Raw genomic sequence first — 25,802 nt, forward strand, 5'->3', positions numbered from 1 at the left:
CTAAGGAACAACCATGCTAAGTTTTAACCAAATCCATTCAGTAGTTTCAGAGGAGAAGATTTTTTAAAGTTAGCAAATATGATGAACAAATTGTGAAAAATTGTCATTAAAGGACAATAACCCCTTAAGGGGTCAATTGACAATTTTGGTCATATTAACTTATTTGTAGATCTTACTTTGCTGATCTTTTTTGCTGTTTACAGTTTATCTTTATCTATAATAATATTCAAGATAATGACCAAAAACTGCAAAATTTCCTTAAAATTACCAATTAAGTGGCAGCAACCCAACAATGGTTTGTTTGATTCATCTGAAAATTTCAGGGCTGATAGATCTTGACCTAATGAACATTTTTACCCCATGTCAGATTTGCTCTAAATGCTTTCGTTTTTGAGATATAAGCCAAAAACTGCATTTGACCCCTATGTTCTATTTTAAGTAACGGCGGCCATGTTTTTTGACGGATCAAAAATCGAAGCGCACATTTTGTGCAGGATATACTAAGGAACAATCATGTTAAGTTTCATTCAAATCCATTCAGTAGTTTCAGAGGAGAAGATGTTTGAAAAATTGTTAACGACGACAGACGACGACGACGACGACGACGACGTCGACGACGACGGACGCCAAGTGATGAGAAAAGCTCACATGGCCTTTTAGGCCAGGTGAGCTAATAATATAAAATTGAGTAGATAGACCTAGAAAAATCCATCAGCACTAGTTTGCTTAATCTATTTATATCTATGTTTATGTTTACATCGCTTGTATGGTCATAGGATGACTTTAAAGGTCAACTCAATGGTTAATAAGATGGCGTCTAGACTTTAAAATACACACGAAACAAAGCTACATATTTTCATGCCAGTGCCCTGTTTATTGTTCATTTTAGACTTTTTATAGTTTAGATAAATGTTTTACATAGTTATAAATCAAATATGAGAAAAATTGATTAAAATCGGTGAACATGAATATGACAGCTAGTGCCCTTTAATAATAGAAGTTACACAAGTATATACATTGTTTATAAACCATGCTGTAATGGCACCTCTGCTACCAGTATTCTATATATACAAAGTGAATGTGCAATTAATTAAAAAAAGCTTTGTATAGAATACTAACATTTTCTATAAAACTTAATTCTTGAATCTGGAGAAAAATGCAACCAAATTTTTTAGACACAGCCATTTCATGTAAGAATACAAATTATTAGTAAGGCCAAAAAAAATATGTCTGTTTAAGGTTACATCATCAAAATAAATAGGGTAGGTAGGTCGGTATTTCCATTTTATTTTTTTGCGCCATGATTTTGAGTTGTGCAGTCCGTCTTGCCGTGGTCCGAGTTGTCATGGGCAGAGTTCACCCGTATTTTTTATGATTGGATTATTTCCCTGTTATTGATTGGAAAAAAATGGCGGCAAAATGTGTATTTCATCACAGGAGTTGCGAATTTCCTTAAAACAGCAATCATATTCATGATTATGAACATTGGGATGTATCAGGCAACACTATCTAAACTTTTAACACGAGTTCAGTTTATTTTTCACTTTACAACGAAAATAAAATGGCCTAGGGTCGGCGCTCAAAATAGGGTCGGTCGGGTAACCGTAAACAGACATATATTTTTTTTTTGGCCTAATAGGTAAACAAGTTTTCATTCTAAAAGATTTTACAATACCTTTAGGCCACACTAAATTTCCATTAGCATCTACAGATGGAAAAGGTATTCTGGCATCTTTGAGGAATTCTAGATTAACAAGGCAGTTACTCAAATCATCTGCATTACAAAATCCTAACCCAGCAGTTACAATAAAGACTTTTTCCACTAATCTGATTTTAACACTAAAATTAAAAATTTTGTATAAATATAACATTCACATATCCGCCAACTTTCAAGATTTAGACATGAATTACATGATTTTGACCTCTTGCCACAAATGCATGCTCTTTGCACAGATTTTGTGAATATTTAATATTAACTGTCCGACTCTTAGTACAAAAAATATGACCAAGTTCAAATACCTGGCATTATGCTAAGAATATTTAAAAATCTAAATCTGGTGGACATGCACACTTTTATTATGTAAAGAAACATCCAACAAAATATTAAAGCTGTTGCTAAAAAACTGTACAAAAATATGGCTGGACAAACCATGTATCTATTTCCTGATTGATGTACAAACTGATGGGCGGACAGGGGTAAATCAATATATCCTTTGAAATTTTGTGTCAGGGGGGCATAAAAAGAAATCAAAAGTATTTTCTAATATTCCAATGTCTCAATAGGCTTGTTATTAAAAATTTAGTTTTCCAATCATTTGCTTTCCCTTGAACTTAGAATGAAAAAAGACTCTTTAGAGAAGATTGTACATTTTCCTCAACGTTATAGTTTGTAGGAGCTTAGATTTTTGCTTCTCTGACAATATCTCCCAAAAAATCCTGAAATAGACATGCAGATAGTTTTCACTTTTTACCTCAGAATAACTTTAATTCCACCAGCAACTGAAATTTCTATCCCTGTATCAATGTCTTTTTCTATACCTAAAATATAGAGGTAAGTATAAATGTTAATGACCAATTCCAACAGAATTATAAAGCAACAACACTTCAAAATTGACAAGAAATTGCATTTTTTATTATGTCCATAGATCTATTCGTAACACCTGAGAAAAGTGTGACAATATTTGTTTTCCCTACATCATATTAAAATAAAGTTTTGACAAAAAGGAAGCAGATCTGAAGAAAATTGCTAAAATATTACAACTCATCACCTTCAAACTACTGACCCCATATGAAGTAATTAGTCATTCTTTTAAGTACAACATGGTGTCTTAATTGAGTAATTTTTTTAATGGCAATGTGTGGTGATTTTTAAAATTCAGTATTGAGTAAATTAAATACTACCATCAGTCAATGATCCACTGCCAAAAGAAACAGTTCCTTTATATTCATCCACTCCAAAATGAAAGTCCATCTTGTCAGGATCAAGTCTAGCAAATACCTTTACAGTGCGAAGGAAAACCAGTACTTTCACATTTATACAGCATTCCACACCCATACACATAGAATCAAAAGTACAATACAAATCTGATGGAAGCAAGGCTGACAGGAGAGGACATCCTAAAAAAAATATTTAATAATTAAAAAAATTGATATTTTTTGGGAAATAAAAAACCAATAAACCGTTTCCTCAGAAATATGTCTCTCCTTTTTGTTATTTTGATAATGCTAATGAGAAATTAAAATAACAATTCTGTAACATGTAAGTGATGCAAATATTAAGTCAATGAACCATGACTGAAAGTACAGAGTTAAGCAATCTCTTTGGAAATGAGCTAATGCTAATACAACTGCATACTAAATACAAGTGACCACTATGTCTCTCCTTTTATGTAATTTTTAATCCAAATGGCATAAAGTTATCCCAAACTTTTTTACACACAAACATAAAAATACAAGAAATATTTGAGATAAAAATACTTACGATTGCTATTTGTTAGAAGTCTTTTTATCATCTGATCCCTACTTCCACCAGTCTTTTGACCTCGTTCCATTAATTCCTCCTCTAATTCATCATCAGTGGCCTGCTGGGGGTTGAAACAAGGCTTATTGTCTATTAACCTCTACAACACAATGTAAATTAACATAAAACATTTTCAAACTGTTCCTGTTCAATGTATTACTCATAGTAACTAAAATGCAACCTCCTATTCTTTCCATTTATCTAATGGTTCTTTGAAGTTGGCAGATTTGTTTTTTGTTTAAGGGGAGGGGGTTCAGATTAGAATAGTTTCTGAAGGTTTCCATCGCAAAAAAGGATTTGTCACTCGTTCAAATTGTAAGAAAGAAGTTTTTTGTTAACAGTTCAAATGATGATTTTGTGCAAAATTTAGGGGTGCTGAACCCTGAAATGAGTTAAATCATAGAGACAAGAATGTGTTCATAGTACAAGGATGCACCACTCGCACTTATTTTCTATGTTCAGTGGACTGTGAAATTAGGGTCAAAGCTTTTATTTGACATTAAAATTAGAAAGATCATTTCATAGGGAACATGTGTACTAAGTTTCAAGTTGATTGGACTTCAACTTCATCAAATACTACCTTGACCAAAAACGTTAACCTGAAGCGGGACAGACGGACGAACAGACGAGGAACCCACAGACCAGAAAACATAATGCCCCTCTACTATCAAAGGGAGGGTCTGAAAGTGACCCTAAGAGGCAGATGACTGTAAAGGCTGGTTTAACTGTATGTACAGAATTTTTTTTATATTCTTACCTTAATTGTTTTTATTACTCCTGCCATCTGTTCCTTCGACTCATCCATTCCAAGTTTGTCAAGAAAATCAATAATTGTTCCCATTCTTAATTTCTTCAGGGAGAACTTCTTGAGAAAACTGTTTGCCTTCTTCAGCAAAACACTAAATGCATCTTTAAATATAGTCATAAGAAGAAGTCATAAAGGAAGAACAAAAACTTTATTCATATATCAATAACCAATTAATATGAGCAAAGAGCAATATGTAAATTTATTATAAGGTCTATAACATTTTTATTTTTTTTAAACTTTACCATCCAAAGTTTGACATTCACTTTTTTTTAACAACTGTTCCATTGGGTAATTAACCATGATATATTACCTGGTTTAAGGTTGAACAATACACATGAAATGATGTCAAGTTTAGATGATACTTGCATGACAACAGACCTGCCAACTTTTGAAAATCTCCATGGGGGGTTAAGCGCGTGACCAGATTTTTAAGGGTTACAATTTTAGCAACTTTTCTCTCAGTTCTCTTCTTTTTTTTTTGGTATACTAATGATGAGCTTGTAGGCCTTGGTTTCTTTTATTTGCATGATTCTTGTACTGTTAAATTTTAAAATTTAAAAATAACTGAAGAATAGAGAAAAATGGCATTAAAAATAAAGGATTCAAAGTAGAGACCCCCCTTTTCTTCCTCCAAAGACGTTCTTATCTATGAACCATGACTCAAAAGGACCTAAAACTACATGTCCTAAAGTTAGAAGGATGAATACAGATTTTGATTTAGTCCTATAAGTATCAATGAGAAAATTGATAAAATTTGAGTTATCTTTCTTTGTATTCAGAGGTGCTCTTACCGGGGGAGGCTTATACAGTAACACTGTAGAAGTGAATACAAAATGGCGTCGATTTTAAATCAACAGACACACGACGTCTGGTTTCAAAAATGAAAATTTAACAGATTTCAAGATAAACGATGTTTTCTTGAGAGTTCATTACAGTTCTCATCTTTCAGTTAATTATGATTTTGTTGTGGAACTACGGCAAACGTTGCAAACAGTGGACATTATTTATTTTCTATTGCCTTCTTCTCTGACATAATAAATATAGTTAAGTTTTTCAGATTTGATTTTACACTTCCTTCTTATTGTTATTCTTTCATTGTCATTACCATTTGCTGGGAATTTCTAAGAACTTAAATTTCTCTATATTCATGCACTTCCATCCATTATTTGTTTGTTTACATTTGTATATTAATCAATTTCTCATCATTCCTTCATATTTCAATTAGAATTCAAGTATAATAAAACTTTTTAATGACCTTTGTATTACTTCCCTTGGAAGAAAAAATCTAATAGCAAATTCTATGAAAATTTGTCCTGTGGGTAGACACTATTTCATATCTTTTACAGTAAAAATCTGTCCATTTGAAGGACACTATTTCATGGCAATGGACATTATTAAATACCAAATACACTATTATGTCTTTCACTTGTATGATAAATTGATTAAAATTGAAAGGCTGTCTTACCAAATTTGAGTTTACAAATTAATTTTGAGGACTGTCAAGACCCATTAGGTAATCTGATTACATACAACAACTAATTATGACACCTAATGTGAATGTTGATTAGCGTAGGGTTGTTAACTTGTCATAATATGTCCCCAGATAAAATTATAGATTTTAAAAAATTGAAAAAAAACTCGGTAAACAATAATTTTTTCTGGTATATTTGGTGAAAATCGGTATTTTGACTAGTTTTACGATCCCGATATCGGAATTCGGGTTGAGGGCTTAAAATCGAAATTAAGGAATGCACTTTTTTTTTACCCAACCATGCATACAATTTAATTTGGATATTTCATTTAAATGTTCAAGCAATTTTACTTAAATAACTACCACCCATCAAATTTTAATAATAAAAGTGCCCCCCCCCCCCCCCACCCCTACAATTAATTCTGGAAAAGCCCTCATGTCTTCTTGATTACTGATCCTAAAATAGGGATGAGGTCAGGTGAATCCTGTCTGGTGTACATGTAGACCTTGCAAGAATCAAACATACCAAATAAACTTATCCTATTTATCATCAAAGAAAATACACATGACTGAAAAAGTCAATACACATTGTTTTTTTCATGCAGCTGCTGCCAGCAGATTAGCATACTTATATGTCCCTTTCTGAGACCTTTAATAGAAGAAAGAGGTTATATTGGCCATCAAATACTGCATATCAGGTATTATTAATTAACAGCACTGTTATTTGGTCTTAATATGATGCAAACTGCCTATGCAATAAAAATTAAGGTGTCAACTCGGCCAATACAGAATAACACGGCCAATATAGATTTTTTTCTGTATTGGTCAAATTCTTATCTGGTCAGAACAGCATTTGGGAATGTCTCTAGTTTTTAGATCGAAAGTCACGATAAACACAAACTGAAAGTAAACAGTTGTTTGGAAGACGCAGTTTTCATTTACTCACCATAAACATGCTGAAACATTCAGTGTGGCATATATTTTAGGCTAAAGACGGTCACATTCATTTAAAAACATTTTGAAAGCTGACGATGGAATTATTTCACGTTTGGGGAACTAGTAGATTATCAAAGAGTTCATTTCCTGTCAACCTCATAATTTCATGAAGCCACAAATTGATCGATTTACTGTTTACTTTCGCTTCTTGTGTTTTGTAAGTCGTCATGTATTTTTAAAGCCGAACCAGACATATGTGTTCTGTTAATGTGCAAATCTTCGTTCTTTGGCCAGTTGGCTTATGGATAGTTTTATCATTTTCAACTCCTACATTATTCTTTTTATATTCAATTTGTTTCTGCATTACACATGCAAGGAAGCACCTTTCCAATTACTATTTATGTGTTGCGTCTAAATTTAAGTTGTAACACTCAGGGACTTTCTATACTAAGTATAGAAAGTCCCTGTAACACTTTATAGTGACTGGAAAGGGTAGAAAAATTCATCAGATGAGAAAATGCTTAAGACACCTAGAAACTGCACCACTGATCACTAAGATATTGCATCTTATAAAAATACTGAATTTTGGATAGTTCCACTTCAAGGTTAAAGTTTATCTCTTGTGAAATGAAATAAGAAAAATATTGTAACACTGTAGTTAATTAATAAAGATACTATTATGTGTTTCTCTGTATTGGCCTTGTTATTGCTGAGGACCAATAACAAGGCAAATACAGAAATACTTTAAAAGTAATAATATCATAGAATTAAGGGATTAATTAAGAGCTTTACCTTTGATATTGAATCCACCAGACCCTGAACCTCCTTCTGACACACCATTTCCACCAGTCCAATCAAATCCACCGGACATATCAGTTGCATCTGATTCTCCACCGCTTCCACTGGCAAATGTTTTTAGCTTTCCAAACATGCTCTCACTGTTTTCTTTAAAAAAAAAGAATATCAAGGAAGTTATACATTAATATCAAACACAAGAGATAAATACATATGTACATAAATAAGGGCTCCATGTTAAGCTAAGATTTTGAGTTTTTAAAACACCTTCCAATTAAAAAAAAATTGCTACACATTATCATACAATGATATACATGTACCATGAAATATGTACAGAAAGAATACATTCTTCGAAAAATTGATTTATATAATAGACAAAGTGGAATTAAATAGGAATACCTATGTCTAGGACACCATGCTTTTAATATGACCCTAAAAAAATCAAAACTTGCAAACTATGAACACATATACAAAACAAGAATGTGTCCATAGTACACGGATGCCCCACTCACACTATAATTTTCCATGTTCAGTGAACCTTCAAATGTGGGTCAAAACTTTAAATTGGAATTAAAATTAGAAAGATAATATCATAGCGAAAATGTATACTAAGTTTCAAGTTGATGTGACTTAAACTTCATCAAAAACTACCTTGACCAAAACCTTTAATCAAAACATTTTCTATGTTCAGTGGACCATGAAATTGGGGTCAAAACTATAATTTGGCATTAAAATTAGAAAGATCATATCATGAGGAACATGTGTACTAAGTTTCAAATTGATTGGATTTCAACTTCATCAAAAACTACCTTGACCAAAAACTTTAACCTGAAGTGGGACGGACGAAGGAACGGAGGCACAGACCAGAAAACATAATGCCCCTCTACTATCGTAGGTGGGGCATAATTAACTAGACTCTTTAGATTTTATTTTGCTCAACAACATTGTAGACTAGAAAATATTTTATGATAAAAATCTCATTTGTGAATCTTCTATTGTAGTTAATTTTAGGACACAACTTTTAAAGAAAATAACCCGAGCCTGAGCTCAAAATAAGCTGCATGACTACAAATGAGAAAACTATCCACAAGTGGCCAAATAATGTATGTAGATGTAAGAAACTAATTAACGGTTTCTGTGCAGCCTTCAACAACTATCAAAACTAACACTATCTAGTAAACTACAGATGGCCCCAACCAAATGTAAAACAATTTAAACAAGAAAACTAACAGCCTGTTGAAAAACAATTTCTCATCATATTTTTAAAAGTTCTTAGATATATAATGTTAATATTCTTTCAAACAATTTAAGATAGACAGTAAAGCCTATATAATTATTTTTTTTTAAGATATCATACCCTTGATTTCTTCAACATCTGTGCCTGGAGAATCACCGCTTAATTCTGGCATGTCTTCAGTTTCTGCATCTTCATTTTCTAAACTAGGACTTGTATCTTTAAGGAGCTTTCCGAGTGCACCTATAACTGAGCCTGAGTCAATGGTAACATCCTAAATTTAATAATTAAATAAATAAGATGTGAGTTATATGTCATCTCTAAGTTCCTTTTACAGCATAGATATTGGGAGATGGTGTGTGTACATCAATGAGACAGATACCCAACAACAAAAGTAAACATTAAAATGAGGAGTACTTTACAATGTCAATTTTCCTCTAACGGCTAAATTTTTTGAGATATAATGCTCATATTTGCTAGCCAAGGGTTACGATCCACTCTCATCCTCTCCACCCTTGGCAGATTAAGCCAACATTTGTAATTGGGGTGGGAGGGGTAGGGGGGTAAAGACTTGTTGCACAATCAGCATGTGGCAATTTTTACATTTACACGTGATCATGTTATAGGCGCCTTTTGATTGGATGCAGCCAGTAACGACACCAACCAATGAAAATCATTACCTCGAAGATCCGAAATTCTCTCTCAATCCGCCAAGGTTGGAGAGGAGGGGAGTGGATCATAACCCTTGGCTTGGGAAGATGTTAAGATATATGCCAAAACTGCGTTTTTACATAGGATAGATTTTTAGCCATGTAACTGTATCCATGGTTGTTTTAAAATAGATTTAACAAATTTAAAGATATCATGATATTGCTGAGTTCATTTATAATTGGCAAAGTAACAGGTTTATAGAATACGGTTAAAAAATGCTGGTCGACAGGTAATGGACACCTTGTAATGAGAAAGCTCATCTGACCAGGTGAGAATAAAAAGACAAAACTAATGAATACATATATAATACACAGGGATCTCACCAGAAAAACTAATTTGTAATCATCACATTTTTGAAGCCAAGGTTGGAGTTCAATTTTTCTTTTTTGCATGAATCCTGTTGGATCGATATTCCCTCCATTTTTGCGAAATATCACCTTAATATGATTATCACAAGATGATTGAGTTGCTTTTCCAATAGGTTCTCCTGCTGCAACCTAAAAATAAATAAGAACATAAATCTAAACTGCATAAGTTACACGTTTACAATATAAGTTGAACAAAATTTAAGTATGGTTTTTTTTACAACATATCAAAGAACACAATTTTTAACGATTGGTTAATTTTTTCAAAATAAGTTTAACAATATCGCTGCTACATTATTGACTATCAAGACAATAATTTGATTTCATTTGGATTTGATTGCAAGCAAACAATAATGTGGCCTCTGTTGTAGATCGAACATAGCATGGTCATATGCTAACCATCAATATTCAGATAACTATATATCAGACATAAACAAAATTTCAAAGAATATACAAGTACAATTTCTTGATGACTCTTGCATTCTTTCCTCTTTATTTTCTGTTAATCTATCTAATCATCAAAAGACCAATTCAAATCTTGTTAATATTCAGCTAGATTTTTCCAAATCTTCATTATAATAAATCTACTTCCTCTTCTTAAGGGCATATTCAACCGTTTACTTTTGACGTGAGATTTTTTTCCTTTTATCAAAGATACATAGATGCCAACCCCTTTTGACACAATCAGTAACAATCTATCAAATTTTCCGTAATTTTGAAAAGTGTTCAGTAATCATTCAAAAACGTGCATTTACCAAAAAAATTACTGATGAGTGGTTGCAAAGTTATGTGCACTTTTAGTTAAACATGTTATCTGTAGTATGTATTCCATTCATTAATTGACCAGACGTTCTGGACATTTTGTTTTGTCAAGGAGGAGTAGAGAAAGGGAGAAACTTCATAAAATGCAAATTTGTCTTTTCGGAAGTCGGTTAGTTACCAAATGATAGGTCAATAACTCCCAAAAAAATGGAAGCATTACATTGTCGTTTTCTAAATACCCGACCAGGCTGGAAAAGAAATGATAAAAATCCATGTTTGAATGGAAATGACTGGGAATCCGTATCTATTTGACTTTGACCATAATAGCATATTTTAAATAGCAAAATCGGAAAAAGTACGGAAAAATTGTAATGATTGGCATCTATGTAGATATATCGGCCATTTTTTACTTGCTTAAATCAAATTTGTAATAAAAAATATACCTTCATGTGCTACTTTTTGAGTAAAATAAAAAAAAAAATTGGATTTGTTGACGTATTTTTCTTTCTGACAGAAATGCATAACTTTTTTGTTTCAACAGATTAACACAAGCTGCTTTTTGTTAAATTATATAAAAGTTCTCTTTTATAAATGTATCCTATAAATTTATGAAATATTTTGTTTAGAAATAAATAAAATTTATCAAATATTCATGAATGTAGAAAAAAACATCATTTTTTCCTGTATATTTATCAAATTTAATAAAAATTGCATCATTGACTTTTTCATGAAATTGGTACAAATAATCTTCATACGTAATCAAACCGAATGTCATTCTTAAAAAGAGGGGTTCATGAATTCGTTTAAAAGTTAAATCAGTTTGAATGACAAGAATGTGTCCATAGTACACGGATGCCCCACTCCCACTATCATTTTCTATGTTCAGTGGACCGTGAAATTGGAGTCAAAACTTTAATTTGGAATTAAAATTAGAAAGATCATATCATAGGGAACATGTGTACTACATTTGTAAGTTTCAAGTTGATGTAACTTTAACTTCATCAAAAACTACCTTGACCAAAAACTTTAACCTAAACTTTGCACTATCATTTTCTATGTTCAGTGGACCATAAAATTGGGGTCAAAACTATAATTTGGCATTAAAATTAGAAAGATCATATCATGGGGAACATGTGTATTAAGTTTCAAGTTGATTGGACTTCAGCTTCATCAAAAACTACCTCGACCAAAAACTTTAACCAGACGGACAAACGGAGGCACAGACGTACGGACAGAGAAACAGAGGCACAGACCAGAAAACATAATGCCCCTCTACTATTTTAGGTGGGGCATAATAAAAATCAGTCAAAAAAATGCATCTTTTCCTCAAATGTCACAGTATGACGTCGCGAAAAATCATTTTATGTTAGCATCTTCATTACCTCCCCTGTAACTGTAATATATGCCCTTAATTGTTCTAGGTGAAAACTAACCGGCTGTTCAATGTATAGTTCATCTGAAGGATGTAGAATATTACTGTTTGGCTCTATATTTCTTATGGTCATCTCTATATTTCTCAGAAAACCTCCGGCCGTTTCAATTACTACTTCATTATCATTGTCAGATAACATTACTAATCCTGGAAATGGTGCAACAACCTGAAATATACATGAACCAAATTATATGTATTATTTTTTTTAAATCAAAATTGTTTTTTTTATAATACTGTATTATTTTTTGAAAAAAATAAAAGTTGTTTAATGCTGTTTCTTTATCTGTAATTAACTGCAAGTTAAAAGTTATTTTGTAATTTCTTAATTATATCAAGAAGCCATAGTAAACATGCTTGCAATACCCCATATCATAAAATAAAATTTTCAATGTAAAATTGATAAGAGGACAATTAAGGTATTTACAAGCATATTTCATATCATCGGATTACAAAATTAACAGTCGACATAAAACATTCTGTGATTTAATATGGTTTAAATAACTTTTAGGAATTTTTGTCAGATGTTCAGACTGTTGGGTTTTTCTCTAGGATACAGGAAAACATATTTTGCCCTACGTCACTGCGAAGACTTCAATAGCTCATATACACAATAAGGTCATTACCAATGAAGGTCATTTAAGCAGGTTCTCGATTTCTTTACTTACAGTTTCAGACCTAAATATTGCCAATGCTCAATATAAGGTTAAAGTCTGAGTCGGAAAACAAATAAAGAGTCAGAAAGAAAATAAACTATTTCTTATTCCTCTATTTCAAAAGAATCAGGGGAAAACTTACATAGAATCTTTCACATGAGTCTTCAACAAATTGGCTGACTGACATTATTTCAAAACTGGTTGTATTTTATGTTATTTGGGATCTTTCCATGCATTTTATTATTTACAATACTAACTGTTTTATCAGGTTCAATTTCTAGGTCAACTCCTCCCTCACTACCAGCAGGATAAAAACCATCATAGTTGCATCCAGATCCTTTTAAACGTGTGACATTAGGGAAATTTGGGTGTGCACCAGGACCAAAGATAGAAGCAAGTGTTGACACTGCAGTTTCATAACTAAAATTATTAACAGAAAATATAAACATTATTATAGAACTAAATCAAATATAGATATATATTGGTATATTATAGATTCAATGATTAGGTTTAGAACTACTTTATCAAATATCTCCAAGAAATGTACATTAATCAAGCACATTTGCATGAAACTATATAAAAAGACATCTTTTTACAATTTTTGAAAATAGGTTCTAGAAAACAATTCAATATCTCAAAAAAATCAAAAATATTTCTCTAAATTCATTTACCCTTCTTTCAAAATTGCATATGCTTCCTTCACAGATTTGACCAAGGAGAAAAACTGTTGGTACTTGTCTAAGAAAGGATTAGCAAAACCAGTAAGTCCTTGTAAAGAGGACATCAGTTCATCCACCATGGTATTCATATCATTTATAATACTCTGTCTTACATCATGCTTAAAAAAGAATAAAATACAAATATATTTAAAAAATACAAATAAGCCAAATCATATAAATTCCTTTATCTCTTGTATGAATTTACATTGAATGCTAATAGTAGGCACTTTTGTTGGAAACTCACTATTTAAGAGTCTTTTTGTAAATGGTTTAATGTTTTTTAGCCCTAAATCATCTTATTTCCACATGTGTAAATTACAATGAAAAGTAATTTTTTAAAGTTGAAGTTTGTGAAATGCCAGTGCAATTTTTTCAAGACAATGCTGTCATGTTTATCCCATACAACTGAACAAGTTTTGAGCCAAAAAATTTCTAAATTTAAAACAAAAGTCTCCAAAAAGCCTGAATCACTCACATGACAAAAATAATCATATGGATACTTTTATCATGATCAATTTTGTTTTCAAAATTACTTTCTGCATTGTAAGCTGGGATCACATAAATTACTAAAGCAACAATAAGGATAAACATATCATTGTAGTGCTTTTACCCCTACCGTTTAATACTTCTTAAAAGAGATTAATATTATTGTCATTTAAATTAAAGTAACCTGAAAACACTGGAGGACATTGCTAATGTATAATTTGTTTTGAGTTATCTCCCCTGTAAATTTATAGCCTCCCATTAAGGATGTACTTAGGTGAGGTTTTGGAATTTGTGTTAAATGTTCGGACTCTTTGGTGTTTTTCCATACAATACAATGTAAAATATTTTCCCCCAAAACACCCTTTTATTTTTTCATATAAGACTTAATAGCTCATGAAAGGTCATGTACCAAAATTTTAGAAGATTCTTAATTTTCTTTCATTTGTTTTGAGACCCAAATAGTACCAATGCATATATAAGGTAAAAGTCCAAGTCAGCCTTTTCCCGCCATATTTTAAATCTCAAATATCTCGAAAAGGAGGTCCATGACCTATCAATATTTTTAGCTTATCTTTATTCTTAATAGATGCTCTACCAGCTTATAGTATCAATTTTAATTTCTTAATTTCTTAATTTTTACCTAACCTCACCTAAGTACATCCTTAATTCAATTTCTTTTACTATCTCCAAATGAAATTTTATAGCAACAACCCAATTGTAGAAAATCTTATAGCTAATTGTATGAACTTATAATTTGAAGTAGTTCTGAAGTTAGTTAGGGATGCTCCACAAAATACTATGCCCCCCTCCAGGGAAGCCTTTTTTTTATTTTATTATGTTGGTAGTTGTATTTAATACCAAAATGCAAAGGGAGTTGTTGTTCCAATATATTTTCATTTCTGGGAATGGTTGGGGTTAAAAAAAAATGTGTTGTCCCTGGGAGGGACATTGTATTTTCTGAATCAGCCCATAATGGAGTTAGTGCAGGATGGTGTAAGTATGATGTATTTTGTGAGATGTTGCCAGGGCCTACCATAGACATCTTTCCTTTAGTAAATTGTTTCACATTATCCTCTGCCTCCTCAATAGTTTCTTCAATCCAACTTTTACTTTTAGCTGCAACAGAATTCATCACTACTGATGAGAGGTCAACTATTTCTTGTATTTCAGTCAGTTCCAACCAGTATAGCTTTGAATCTGAAATAGTTTAAATAAAAAAAAGAAAGTGTCAATGAGAAACAAATGCCCCCAATTGTAAATGTGCAAGAGTCAAATGGACTAGTTCAAAATTAACGTTTGATTAAGCAATTTTTCCATTAGTAAAGGGACCCAACTCTCAGAACAGTAAAGTGACACCACCCAAATTCAAAGTTGATATGTGTTTGGTGATAATAAGCATTGTGCAAGTTTTATTACATTTGGTTGAGGCAAACTTAAGTAAAAGAAAAGAAATACATCTGAACTAGAAAGAAAGATTTGTATAAATCTTTAAGTGCTGCCTTCCCAAGCTGCGGAGGCATAACACTCTTACACATGGCAGTAAAAAATGTTTTCTTGCAAAATAATATTTCTCCATTCTTGCTTTATAAGTTTAAATGATATTAACATTATAAATTAGATACACGCATGACAAAAGGTCACAAAGTCACCTCTCATTTATATTTGAACTAATATCAAATAGTTTATATGGTGAATAACTTCTTGTGAAATTTTGTTCTTACATGTATTTGTTATGAAGTACAAGATTACGTTCATTATCTTTCTATTTTATTTACAAACCTTTAAGACTTGAAAGTGCTTCTTGTGTTTTATTTTTGGCCTCTAATAGTCTCTTAACTGACATGAAAATTCTAAAAATAGAAAAGACATTGAGCTGCTCAAAATTTGTTATTTTTTACATTAAAATTCATGTTTATGAAAAACATTTAATTTGTAAAGATAAACTTTATAAATTGAATTAAATCACTATGCTTGTCCCCCGTATCATAACTGTAAAAGGGGGAAAAAAAGAAAAAACTAAACCGGTTTTTTTTCACTCTTTGCATTCTATATTTTTCGTTATTGTAGAGCTTAGCCCAAATACGTTTTCTCAATTTATTTTTCACGATCTAGGTTGTGCAAATATGACATTTAGGTGAAATACTATTCTAAGATTAGGGAACATTTTACGAGATTCAGTAAAAACAAGATTTTGTTGTACAACATTTGAAAATGATAAACACCGTGGACAATAGTATGACTTAATAAAGTATCCACTGACATACATATAAAAAAACATCATTACTTACTGTACAGCTCCCTTTCCTACTTTTGCTATAGATGACACAGGATCTTTAATGATTGTCCTGAGTCCATCAACAATATCCTTTAAAGACTTGAAAATAATTCTAGCATTCTCAGGAATTGTTATGGTGACTGTTTCATATAGTTGCTGCAAGTATAATGTTATATCTTTTAAAGATTCTATCAAGTGATTGCTGCTTGTGATAAGTGTATAAGCAGTTCTGTCATGATTTGTCAGAACAACCTGAACAATACTTTCATGAGGTAGGCATTAATGCCATGATGATAAACAAGGAAGGTGATGGACCTATCATCACACAAGCCTTAATAACACAAGGTCAATACACTGAATGAAATGTAAACTAGAGCGATTGATTGAATGTTGTTGAACACCACTTTCAGCAGTATTCAGCTATTCAATGGCAATTAGTTTTACTTTATCTGCCTCCTTTTATCAAATGTAACAACATATCAAGTAAGGCTACATGTAGTCCAATATAAAACATCCTAAAACCTTTTCACAAACAAATTTTTATCTTTTTTTGTAGAAAATTTGACCTTGACTTTAGACATAACAATATAAAGTGAAATCATCTGCTATGTAACTTTAACCTTGACCTTTGATATAATGACCTGAATCTGAGTAATTTGTGACAATGCTCTCAGGTAAGGTTACAATCCAATTTGTAGTATTTGATTAAGCTTTTGGTATCAACTTTCTTGCAAAATTTTAGTAAATTTTATTGACTATGACCTTGACCTCTGAAACAGTTTCTTGAAAAAGATAATTACAACCATGTTTAACTTCATTTGCATTATTTATAGAATTATAAAGCTAAAACATGTTATGTAAGTATAAAATTAAAGAGATGTTGCAGTGAAACATGAATGTCTTCAGTTAAAATTAAATTCTAGATCATTATATAATTCTCAATTATACTTACACTAAAAAATACACGAACATCAGTTTTCAAGTTATTGAGAAATTTTTCCACTCTGGCAACTAAATTTTTTACAGGTTTTAGAAAAGATGGCAGTTCTTTTGGATCATAATCACCAAGTCTTTTCATTGCTTTCTTGGACACACTTCTTAAATCTGCTACCTTGTATGTTTAAAAATAGTATGAATTTAAAATATCAGACATATATATGAAACTAAATGAAGCAATGGATATGATAATGCATCACATGGTATAGCATGCTACCACATTGATAACAAAATTTTCAGAAAGTCCTGATTGTAGTTGCAGAGAACAATGTGATGAAAATTTGATACTTTGCTATTATGAGTAAGAAAATATATATATATTGGTAAACCGTAGATGGTTAAGGAATGAATCTGGAAAAGCATTACACTGTAGAACATGCTCAAATAAAGATTGGTATCAAGTTTCAGCAAGCTCTAATTTGTAGTTCCAGAGAATAGATTAACAAAATTCAATAAAAAAGACTGAAATACAGATAGAAGGATGGACACAAACCAGTTTACACCATCTTTGTAGAGAGAGTAAATTAATTTATTTGTTTTATTCATGAATGAGTTTATGCATACTTTAATTTAGCTGGAAACAACCCAGGGCATACTTGGGCATCTGAATATGGTCACCTAGAATTCTCCCATCTGGCATCAACTTATTGAATAGGGGTGTAATATTTTGACTACATACGATAAATATATTACTGTGTTCAGTCAGAATGGGATTATTGAATATTCTAAAAAAATTTAATGTCTAAACGTTTAAAAAACCTTTGCAACAACTTTTAGAGAAACAACTCATCAATCAATTCTTAAAGAGTCCTAATCTTATTACTTTAAATACCTTTTTAGGAAGCTGCATTAATGAGTCAACAAAAGCTAATACCAGATCATTCAAATTTATTTTTCCTTCTATCAAATCTTTAATCATTTTTATTCCTGCATTGACACCTCCTAGAATTGATGGTATCACTTGATCAAATCTTGTTGCCAGTTTGGACAGAACTTTAAAATCGCCTTCCTAAAATATAAATATGTCATGATAATTTGAGAGAAAAAAGTATGTCAAAAGACATTTTAAGGTTTTGAATCATTCTGCAACCATTATAACTCATTTCCCACGTGCACAGAAAGATAAAATTTCACAACCAAAATTCATATCCTTCAGCCTCTAAGCTTCCATCAGTTCATTCCTTTTCAAGTCTTTGACCCTTAACCCTTTTACCAATAGCTGCCCAGACAGAAGCTACTCTGAGACAATGGCTTCCCTACTACTACTCAAGTGGGAGATCTTCATAATAAATGTTAATAAAAACTTGTTTGTAGTTATTTGTGTCTTTATTTCATCATGTTCATTCACTAACACCATGTTCACAGTTTTGTTGATGTTTTGATAACTTTTTCTTCATTAATTATTCAAATTTCTCAAATTTTTCGTCATAATTATCTAAGCGAAATTCTCAAAATTCTGCTCTTTGACCCAAAATCGTGATTTTTAAACTAAAAATGGCAAAATTTGGAAAAAATTTAATAAGGCTGTACAAATTCCTTACACTGAGCGATGTCCATTCCAAGTGTTTTGTACATAAAACGACATTTTATGTCAAAAAAGTATACTAGTTTGGCTTCAATTCTTCCATATTCTTTTTAAAAAAATGTTCCCGCATTTCAAATTCTTGTAAATTCCGTAAATTCGCCATGATTACACTTTCATCCAGGTTTTCAAAAAAGAAAGATAACTCGTGTTTGCACTGTTTTGAGCGGGAAATATGAAAGAGGTTTTCCCATCCCGGTAAAACGGGACTCATCATCAGCTGTCTGAAGCGTGAATCCTGGTAAAGAGGGACTCTTTGGTGAAAGGGTTAATGACATCCTTTTTTTTGTTTTTTTTATCAAACTTTTCATGAGTTCACTCTGAAATGTCATTTTCAAAAGAATATAAAACTACCTGTAGAATATTGAGATTGTATGATGTTTCCCCCTTGAAACAGATTCTTGCAAGTAATATATCCACATTCACTCCAATCATTCCTAAATGGAGTCTGGCATAGGCTTCATCATGGACATTAACTTTAACATACCCTGACAATGGAGCTGTGAAGAAAGATATAAAATCATTACAAATTTCATTTATCAACAATTTGTGATTGCATGTTCTTCCTTAATGAAAAAAATCTTGTTCATGAATCAATCGACAGAACTTACATGTACCTATCAAACAGGAAATGTTGGGTCCAAAATTGTACAACTATGAAGCTTGTCACCAAATGTCCAGAAGCTTTGATATGAAATAAATATCATGAATGAAATGCAATTAACATTCTTATTGGTGGCCTTTGGCTGCTATCTGCCCTTTGGTCAGGTAGTTGTCTCTCTGATATATTCCCTGTTTTCATTCTCAATTTTATTATAAGTGCACAAATATGAATGGCATATATGTGTGCAACAATCATCATACTACTAATTAGATATGATAACACTATACATCAATTCATAAAGAAAAATAATTAGTCTAATTTTTACTAATTGATGTTAAACAAGAATTGATTGGATACAGATGTAAAACAAACATTGAGGACAAAATTAGTATTAACCTATCATTGACAGGCAGTACATTGATACACGCCTGGCTATACTGACAAGATTAGCCAGGACCCCAGGCTAATATATAGTATCTCTTGTTTTTTTGTTGCCTAAAAATGTGAGGATTATCCTATTGATATTAAAATTAAACATGAAATAAGCTGCTACAAGTGACTCAATCATAGAATCTTTGGAGTATAAATGTATAAAGTAAAATTTGCTTTTAACACCTGATATTTTCCAAAAAGCTCTTTATAATAATCGGTAAAGGAAAAAAAATGCTTTTTTAAAAGAAATAGGATAACACATAAATAATTTCAGTTGTAAACATGAAAAGGTAACAATTTATTTACCTATTTTCAAAGCTAGATAATTCGACATAATGAATCCAAATGACCCTCCAAGGTTACTGGAACCAAGAACTTTCCTCCAGTCTACTGATGGAGCCTGAAGCTTAAATTGTAATCCTTCAAAGAAACTCCTTTTTTGTCTTCTGTGAGGTCCCAATGTCTGCTCTACAGATACACTGGTGGTATTCATGGCAGGATTTCGAATTCTAGAATATCTGTATAAAATTGCTTATTTACAATTATTACTATAGAGATATATGTACTTGTATTCAAATGTTTTATTATATTTCCTCTTCACTATTTAATTATTCCATAGTGTTCTTTTTTCATTGAAGATGTGTTTTATTTTAATTACCCTTTTTCAGATATATTTGAGATAAACTTATAATGATGCATATGTATATAAATAGGACTGAACTTTTCAAAACCGATGTGATAATAACTGAAGGTGTCATATTCATTCATAAAGATGCAGTAAACCAACTTATTTTCCAGAGTATTTCTGTTCATGTATATAAAGATAACTGAATATAAACTTTGCACGTCCACTTGTATTTTTGTCCATCTGATGAGTTAAGCCTTTCTCAACTGATTTTTATAGTTCTTTTTATGTTGTACTGTTATACCACTGTCCCAGGCTAGGAGGAGGGTTGGGATCCCGCTAACATGTTTAACCCCGCCACATTATTTATGTATGTGCCTGTCCCAAGTCAGGAGCCTGTAATTCAGTGGTTGTCGTTTATTTATGTGTTACATATTTGTTTTTCGTTATTTTTTTTCATAAATAAGGCCGTTAGTTTTCTCGTTTGAATTGTTTTACATTGTCTTATCGGGGTCTTTTATAGCTCACTATGCAGTATGGACTTTGCTCATTGTTAAAGGCCGTACAGTGACCTATAGTTGTTAATGTCTGTGTCATTTTGGTCTTTTCTGGATAGTTTTCTCATTGGCAATCATACCACATCTTCTTTTTTATATTTGCAATTAAACACTTGTTTTATACAAATATCAGCAAAGTTTAATTTTGATTCAGTTATTTGCCTGTCCCAAGTATGGATACTTGTCAATGGTTACACATGTAATAAGGAAAATTGATGTCTATGGCAGAGATTTTATAGCCTGTTTTAAATTAATTAACTTTTTTTTTTAATGGGATATAAATCTTGACATACTGCAGACATGGTTGGTCAATATTGGTCACTGTATGTTGACCTCTTGGTATTTTTTTATTAGAATTATAAACTATGGTTTGGTTAACCAACCGCTGTCTACTTTATGTGCATTCAAAATTCATTTCTTTTACTCACAAGTAAGAAATTATACAATGTGAAATGCATCACTTCTATACACCATAACGTTTTACCTATTATAAACTGACTTTGGATGAGCCTGATAGATTAGATTAGCTTCATATCTCACTTCTTCATTCTCATCATTCATGGCTGCTTTGAATATTGCCTCAACTGCCTACAATAGAAACCAAAAATTTGGAAGGATTTCTAAATGTAAATGATCATGTAAAATATTTTTTTTTCTTCCAAAATTTCTTATTGCATCATATATTTATATATATATACATATATATATATAAAAATACGAGAATAATCTTGTTTTCCAAAGATTATTTAATTCATAGCTGAAGACCTACAAATTTAAACTAGTGTCTCCCAAAAAAAGACACAAAAGTGTAAAATACTGTAGAAGTTCCAAGTCTTCAACTTTATATACAATATATATTTCCCATTAAGACAAATTTTCACAACTTAAAAGTGATATTAAAAGAAGAAGACTTCTATTAAGAATATTTTTTTTTATAAATCTGCACAAATCTTTACCACTTCAGTGTCATATTTCCTGAGGGCATGTACACCTGCTCTTTTGATCCATGGTGAGTTGGTAGCATTGATATGAGAAACAATAAACTCATAGGAATGGTCAATAGCAGCATTTCCAAGGGTTTCCAACAGAATCACATGCTTCTTATCATATTCTTCTTGTTCTACTTCTGACTGTGTTGATCGTTTCTGTCTGTATAACCAGGGATCTAACATTTAGAAATCAGAATACAAATTGAAAAATTTAATCATCTAAAATAGAAGTCAATTTCAGTTTTTGTTGTCAACCTGGTATGATAAATATTGAAACATGTTTTCTATTCAAATTCCGTTTGCATTGTCCATATTTAAAATAAATTGACACAGAAAGTATATCTCCTGCTTAAAATTTCATAAGTGCAATTGTTATAAATCAAAATGACCTAAGCTAAAACATTTTAACCATGTCACATAACTGAAGGTGCATGGCCAAATCACTACCATGAAATTGAGGAAAAATGGAAGAAGGAATGGGTATGGTAAATTAATATTCCACCCCCCCCCCCCTCCCCCATTTGTCAATTAATACTTAAATTTCTCACCATGCATCCCTAATAAAACCTGTACTCTGGAAGTTATGTTCATTGCTCTCTCTTTTTCACCACCATCATATAATTTCTTTGCAGCAGCTCCCATGGCTAACATAACTCTATCATATAAGTTTCCAACATAGAATGATGCTGGGTACTTTTCTGGGTGAAAACAAATATCTTCCATACTTTGAAGAATAACCTGAATTTGAGTATGAAATAAATTTTAACAAATATTATTTTGATACATAGCAAGTATAGTAACAGACCAAAGAGTAAACAGTGAAAAACCAGCTGCATGATATCAACTTATTTTTCCTATGTAAAAATATTTTTAATTTTAGTTTCTTGTGTATAATTTAGAGTTTAGTGTGACGTTCATTTTCATTGAACTAGAATACATATTTGTGTAGGGCCAGCTGAAGGACTAGTCCAGATGTTGGAGTTTCTCGCTGTATTGAAGACCCATTGGTGGCCTTTGGCTGTTGTCTGCTGTATGGTCCGGTTGTTGTCTCTTTGACACATTCCCCATTTCTATTCTCAATTTTATATAATTATTCACTGTTGTCATTTGGAAGCAAAGCTTTCAATTTGAAAATTTTGGTGTGAAGTTAAATTAAGTGGAGAAAGTGACAAAACTGACAGGAAAGTTAATGAAAATAAGATAAATACAAAGGTCACAGAATTTTATCACAAAATAAATTATTATTACTTGGCTCTCACACATTTTAATTGGAGTTACCAATTGACATAAGTTCAAGTTACTAAGCCTCACTCAGGGTTCCCGCTAAGGATTTTTGAAGGCGAGTCCAGGGACTCTTCATTTTTAGCCATGATGAGTCTAACAGCAAGAAGAAAATATTTTATTGCAATATAATGTAATATTTTAGTCTCCATTTACTAACAGAGAAATTAAATGCCATTAAATTCAGATCCCTTTTAAACTTTTGCTATAAAATGATGATATTTGTGTTTAACTGTGTTCAGTTTATACAAAATTTTTCAATCTTGATGCATCTGTGGACTCATCAGTTTTAAAAATGGTGAGTCCAGACAGATTTTGATGAGTCTAAGGACTCATGGACTCGCCTTAGTGAGAACCCTGAGTTAGCAATTGAAATTTAAATAAATATTTTTCATATCATTTCAACTTACTGGATGTGGTGGCTGATGAGAACTGACAATATGTATCATGTACTGGACAATTAGGTCAGGATCTGGATTAGGTTGGAGGAAAATCATTTTGGCAATGATCTCTCTACTTATATTTGTTTCCAATGATCCAAACGCATCTAACATGATAACAGTTGACTGTCTGTTTTCCTGCAGTCTGAAAGATAATTGATTAAAACAATTAAAGTTCATGTCTACATCCCTTAATCATAAACTCAATCTTATAATTATTACAGAACACCATAACACAAATAATCCCATATTAACTCTCAGATCCAGACCATTGTTTTATCAAAGCCTGTTTTATAAATCTTCAAACAGTAACTACTTTAATCATGGTGACGTTTAACTCTTCATGTCAAAGAAGACCTTTGATATCACTTAGCACTACATACAACATTGTTGTGTCAATTCTGAGCATATAGAATTTTGTAGAAATCTATAGCCTTTCCCTATGGCTGCTTAAGGGCATACGATACAGTTTTGATCCTGTATTTACAAGTTCGTGAAAATTTGCATACAGGCCATTTTATACCTGATTAAATCAAATATGTAATAAAAAATATACCTTCATGTGCTACTTTTTGAGTAAAATGAGGTCGAAATTTTGTATATTTGCTCAAAATTCAGATTTGTGGCCGTAATTTCTTTTTCTAAAGAAAGACATAACTTTTTTGTTATAAAAGATAAACACAAATTGTTTTTTGTTAAATAATCGGTAATTTCTGTATTTTATAAGTATCCTAAAAAATTATGCATTTTTTATTCAGAAGTAACTCATATTTATCAAATGTTCATGAATTGAGGAAAATACGTCATTTTTTACTGCATGTTTATCAAAATTAAAAAAAATCCTCTATTTACAGTTTTATAAAATTTGGGTCACATAATCTCCCTTCAAAATTAAACAAATTGCTGTTTTGAAAAATAGGGGTCCATGAACTCGTTTTCAAATTAAATCAGTTTGAATGATAAAAATCAGTCGAAAAATGCATCTTTTCCCGATATGTCACAGTTTGACGTCGCGAAAATAACATTTTACGTTAGCAACGTCATTACCTCCCCTGTAACTGTATCGTATGCCCTTAAGCTTGGATATTGGACACTAAATCAAGAGATTTACTGCATACAACACTAGCAATAGTTCTCTTAATACAAGTTTACATACATAGATACTAATTGAAAATAAATAACAAACATGGACCTATTCAAGTCCACCTGTTAAGGTGTACTCTACTTTATTGGCTCAGCAGAAGGCTTTAATGAATTGTCAATAAATTTCTGTCAACAATAAACTCCAGTATGCAAGGATTAAAAAATAGTAATCTTTATCCAAAATTTAACTAAAATACCTGTAATGAAGTATGTCTGTTGCCTGTAAAAGTCTTGTTTGGAGCTGAATTTCTTTTTTCCGAAATAGGGAAATGAAAAAAATATTAATGTTTTTAAATTATTGAATGATATTTCCTCATGGTTTATATACAAAATGGCATTTCAAAGATTCAAGACATTGAATTAGATATCATATATTTACCTCAGGTTCAATTTCAGTAGATAAAATTCAGCAATTTCTGTTAATGCCTTATCTGGAAGTATTTCTAGAATGTTTACTATCTCCATAAAACATCCTGTTACCATTGGAGACCCTATAAATTCATATTTCATATTATTTAAAAAGTAATTGTACACAATATCAGTCATGTCAGTGAAAATTCAAATAAAGAAAATAACAAACATGTTGGTTGGTCAATTTTGCCAGTAGAATTTACAAGTAAATCTTGAACAGACATGCTTCTGAGCACCCATTTTCTTCCTTAAAATTTCATCAATCAATCAATACAATATTTCATTCTCAATACTTAATATATATTTATAAGGAGATGTGGTATGAGTGCCAATGAGACAACTGTCCATCCAAGTCACAGCTTCACTATGTCTTTCTTCTGAAATTTACGTCAAACAAGATACGAATGGCACCATCAGAAAAAGTTGAAAAATCTACAATTTCAATAACACATGTGGACACAAACATGATGGTAGTCTCACACATCAAAAATCAGCTCAAAATCTGGAGACGTATAGAAAAAAGGTCTGTATAATCAAGGAGGTTATATGAGAAGGAGAGAGGATGAAAGACTATA

General features: G+C 31.5%; 1 protein-coding gene across 1 annotated transcript in view; it reads right to left on the reverse strand.

Annotated features, from left to right (window-relative positions):
• Positions 1 to 25,802, reverse strand: part of LOC139501253 (uncharacterized) — a 599,145-nt gene that overhangs the window by 531,378 nt on the left and 41,965 nt on the right. Inside the window, exons 11-33 of the mRNA XM_071290273.1 lie at positions 25,196 to 25,307; positions 23,644 to 23,818; positions 22,501 to 22,690; positions 21,920 to 22,128; positions 21,448 to 21,551; positions 20,088 to 20,299; positions 19,100 to 19,245; positions 17,996 to 18,172; positions 17,120 to 17,278; positions 16,181 to 16,323; positions 15,672 to 15,742; positions 14,926 to 15,089; positions 13,359 to 13,525; positions 12,945 to 13,107; positions 12,036 to 12,200; positions 9,799 to 9,972; positions 8,888 to 9,038; positions 7,528 to 7,680; positions 4,278 to 4,429; positions 3,482 to 3,620; positions 2,902 to 3,117; positions 2,472 to 2,538; positions 1,676 to 1,839 (exon numbers count right to left, since the gene is read on the reverse strand). Of these exons, the coding sequence (XP_071146374.1) occupies positions 1,676 to 1,839; positions 2,472 to 2,538; positions 2,902 to 3,117; positions 3,482 to 3,620; positions 4,278 to 4,429; positions 7,528 to 7,680; positions 8,888 to 9,038; positions 9,799 to 9,972; positions 12,036 to 12,200; positions 12,945 to 13,107; positions 13,359 to 13,525; positions 14,926 to 15,089; positions 15,672 to 15,742; positions 16,181 to 16,323; positions 17,120 to 17,278; positions 17,996 to 18,172; positions 19,100 to 19,245; positions 20,088 to 20,299; positions 21,448 to 21,551; positions 21,920 to 22,128; positions 22,501 to 22,690; positions 23,644 to 23,818; positions 25,196 to 25,307 (3,573 nt within the window). The remainder of the gene's footprint in view (positions 1 to 1,675; positions 1,840 to 2,471; positions 2,539 to 2,901; positions 3,118 to 3,481; positions 3,621 to 4,277; positions 4,430 to 7,527; positions 7,681 to 8,887; positions 9,039 to 9,798; positions 9,973 to 12,035; positions 12,201 to 12,944; positions 13,108 to 13,358; positions 13,526 to 14,925; positions 15,090 to 15,671; positions 15,743 to 16,180; positions 16,324 to 17,119; positions 17,279 to 17,995; positions 18,173 to 19,099; positions 19,246 to 20,087; positions 20,300 to 21,447; positions 21,552 to 21,919; positions 22,129 to 22,500; positions 22,691 to 23,643; positions 23,819 to 25,195; positions 25,308 to 25,802) is intronic.

Source organism: Mytilus edulis, chromosome 13 (assembly GCF_963676685.1).
Source record: "Mytilus edulis chromosome 13, xbMytEdul2.2, whole genome shotgun sequence".
Classification (NCBI taxonomy): Eukaryota; Metazoa; Mollusca; class Bivalvia; order Mytilida; family Mytilidae; genus Mytilus; species Mytilus edulis.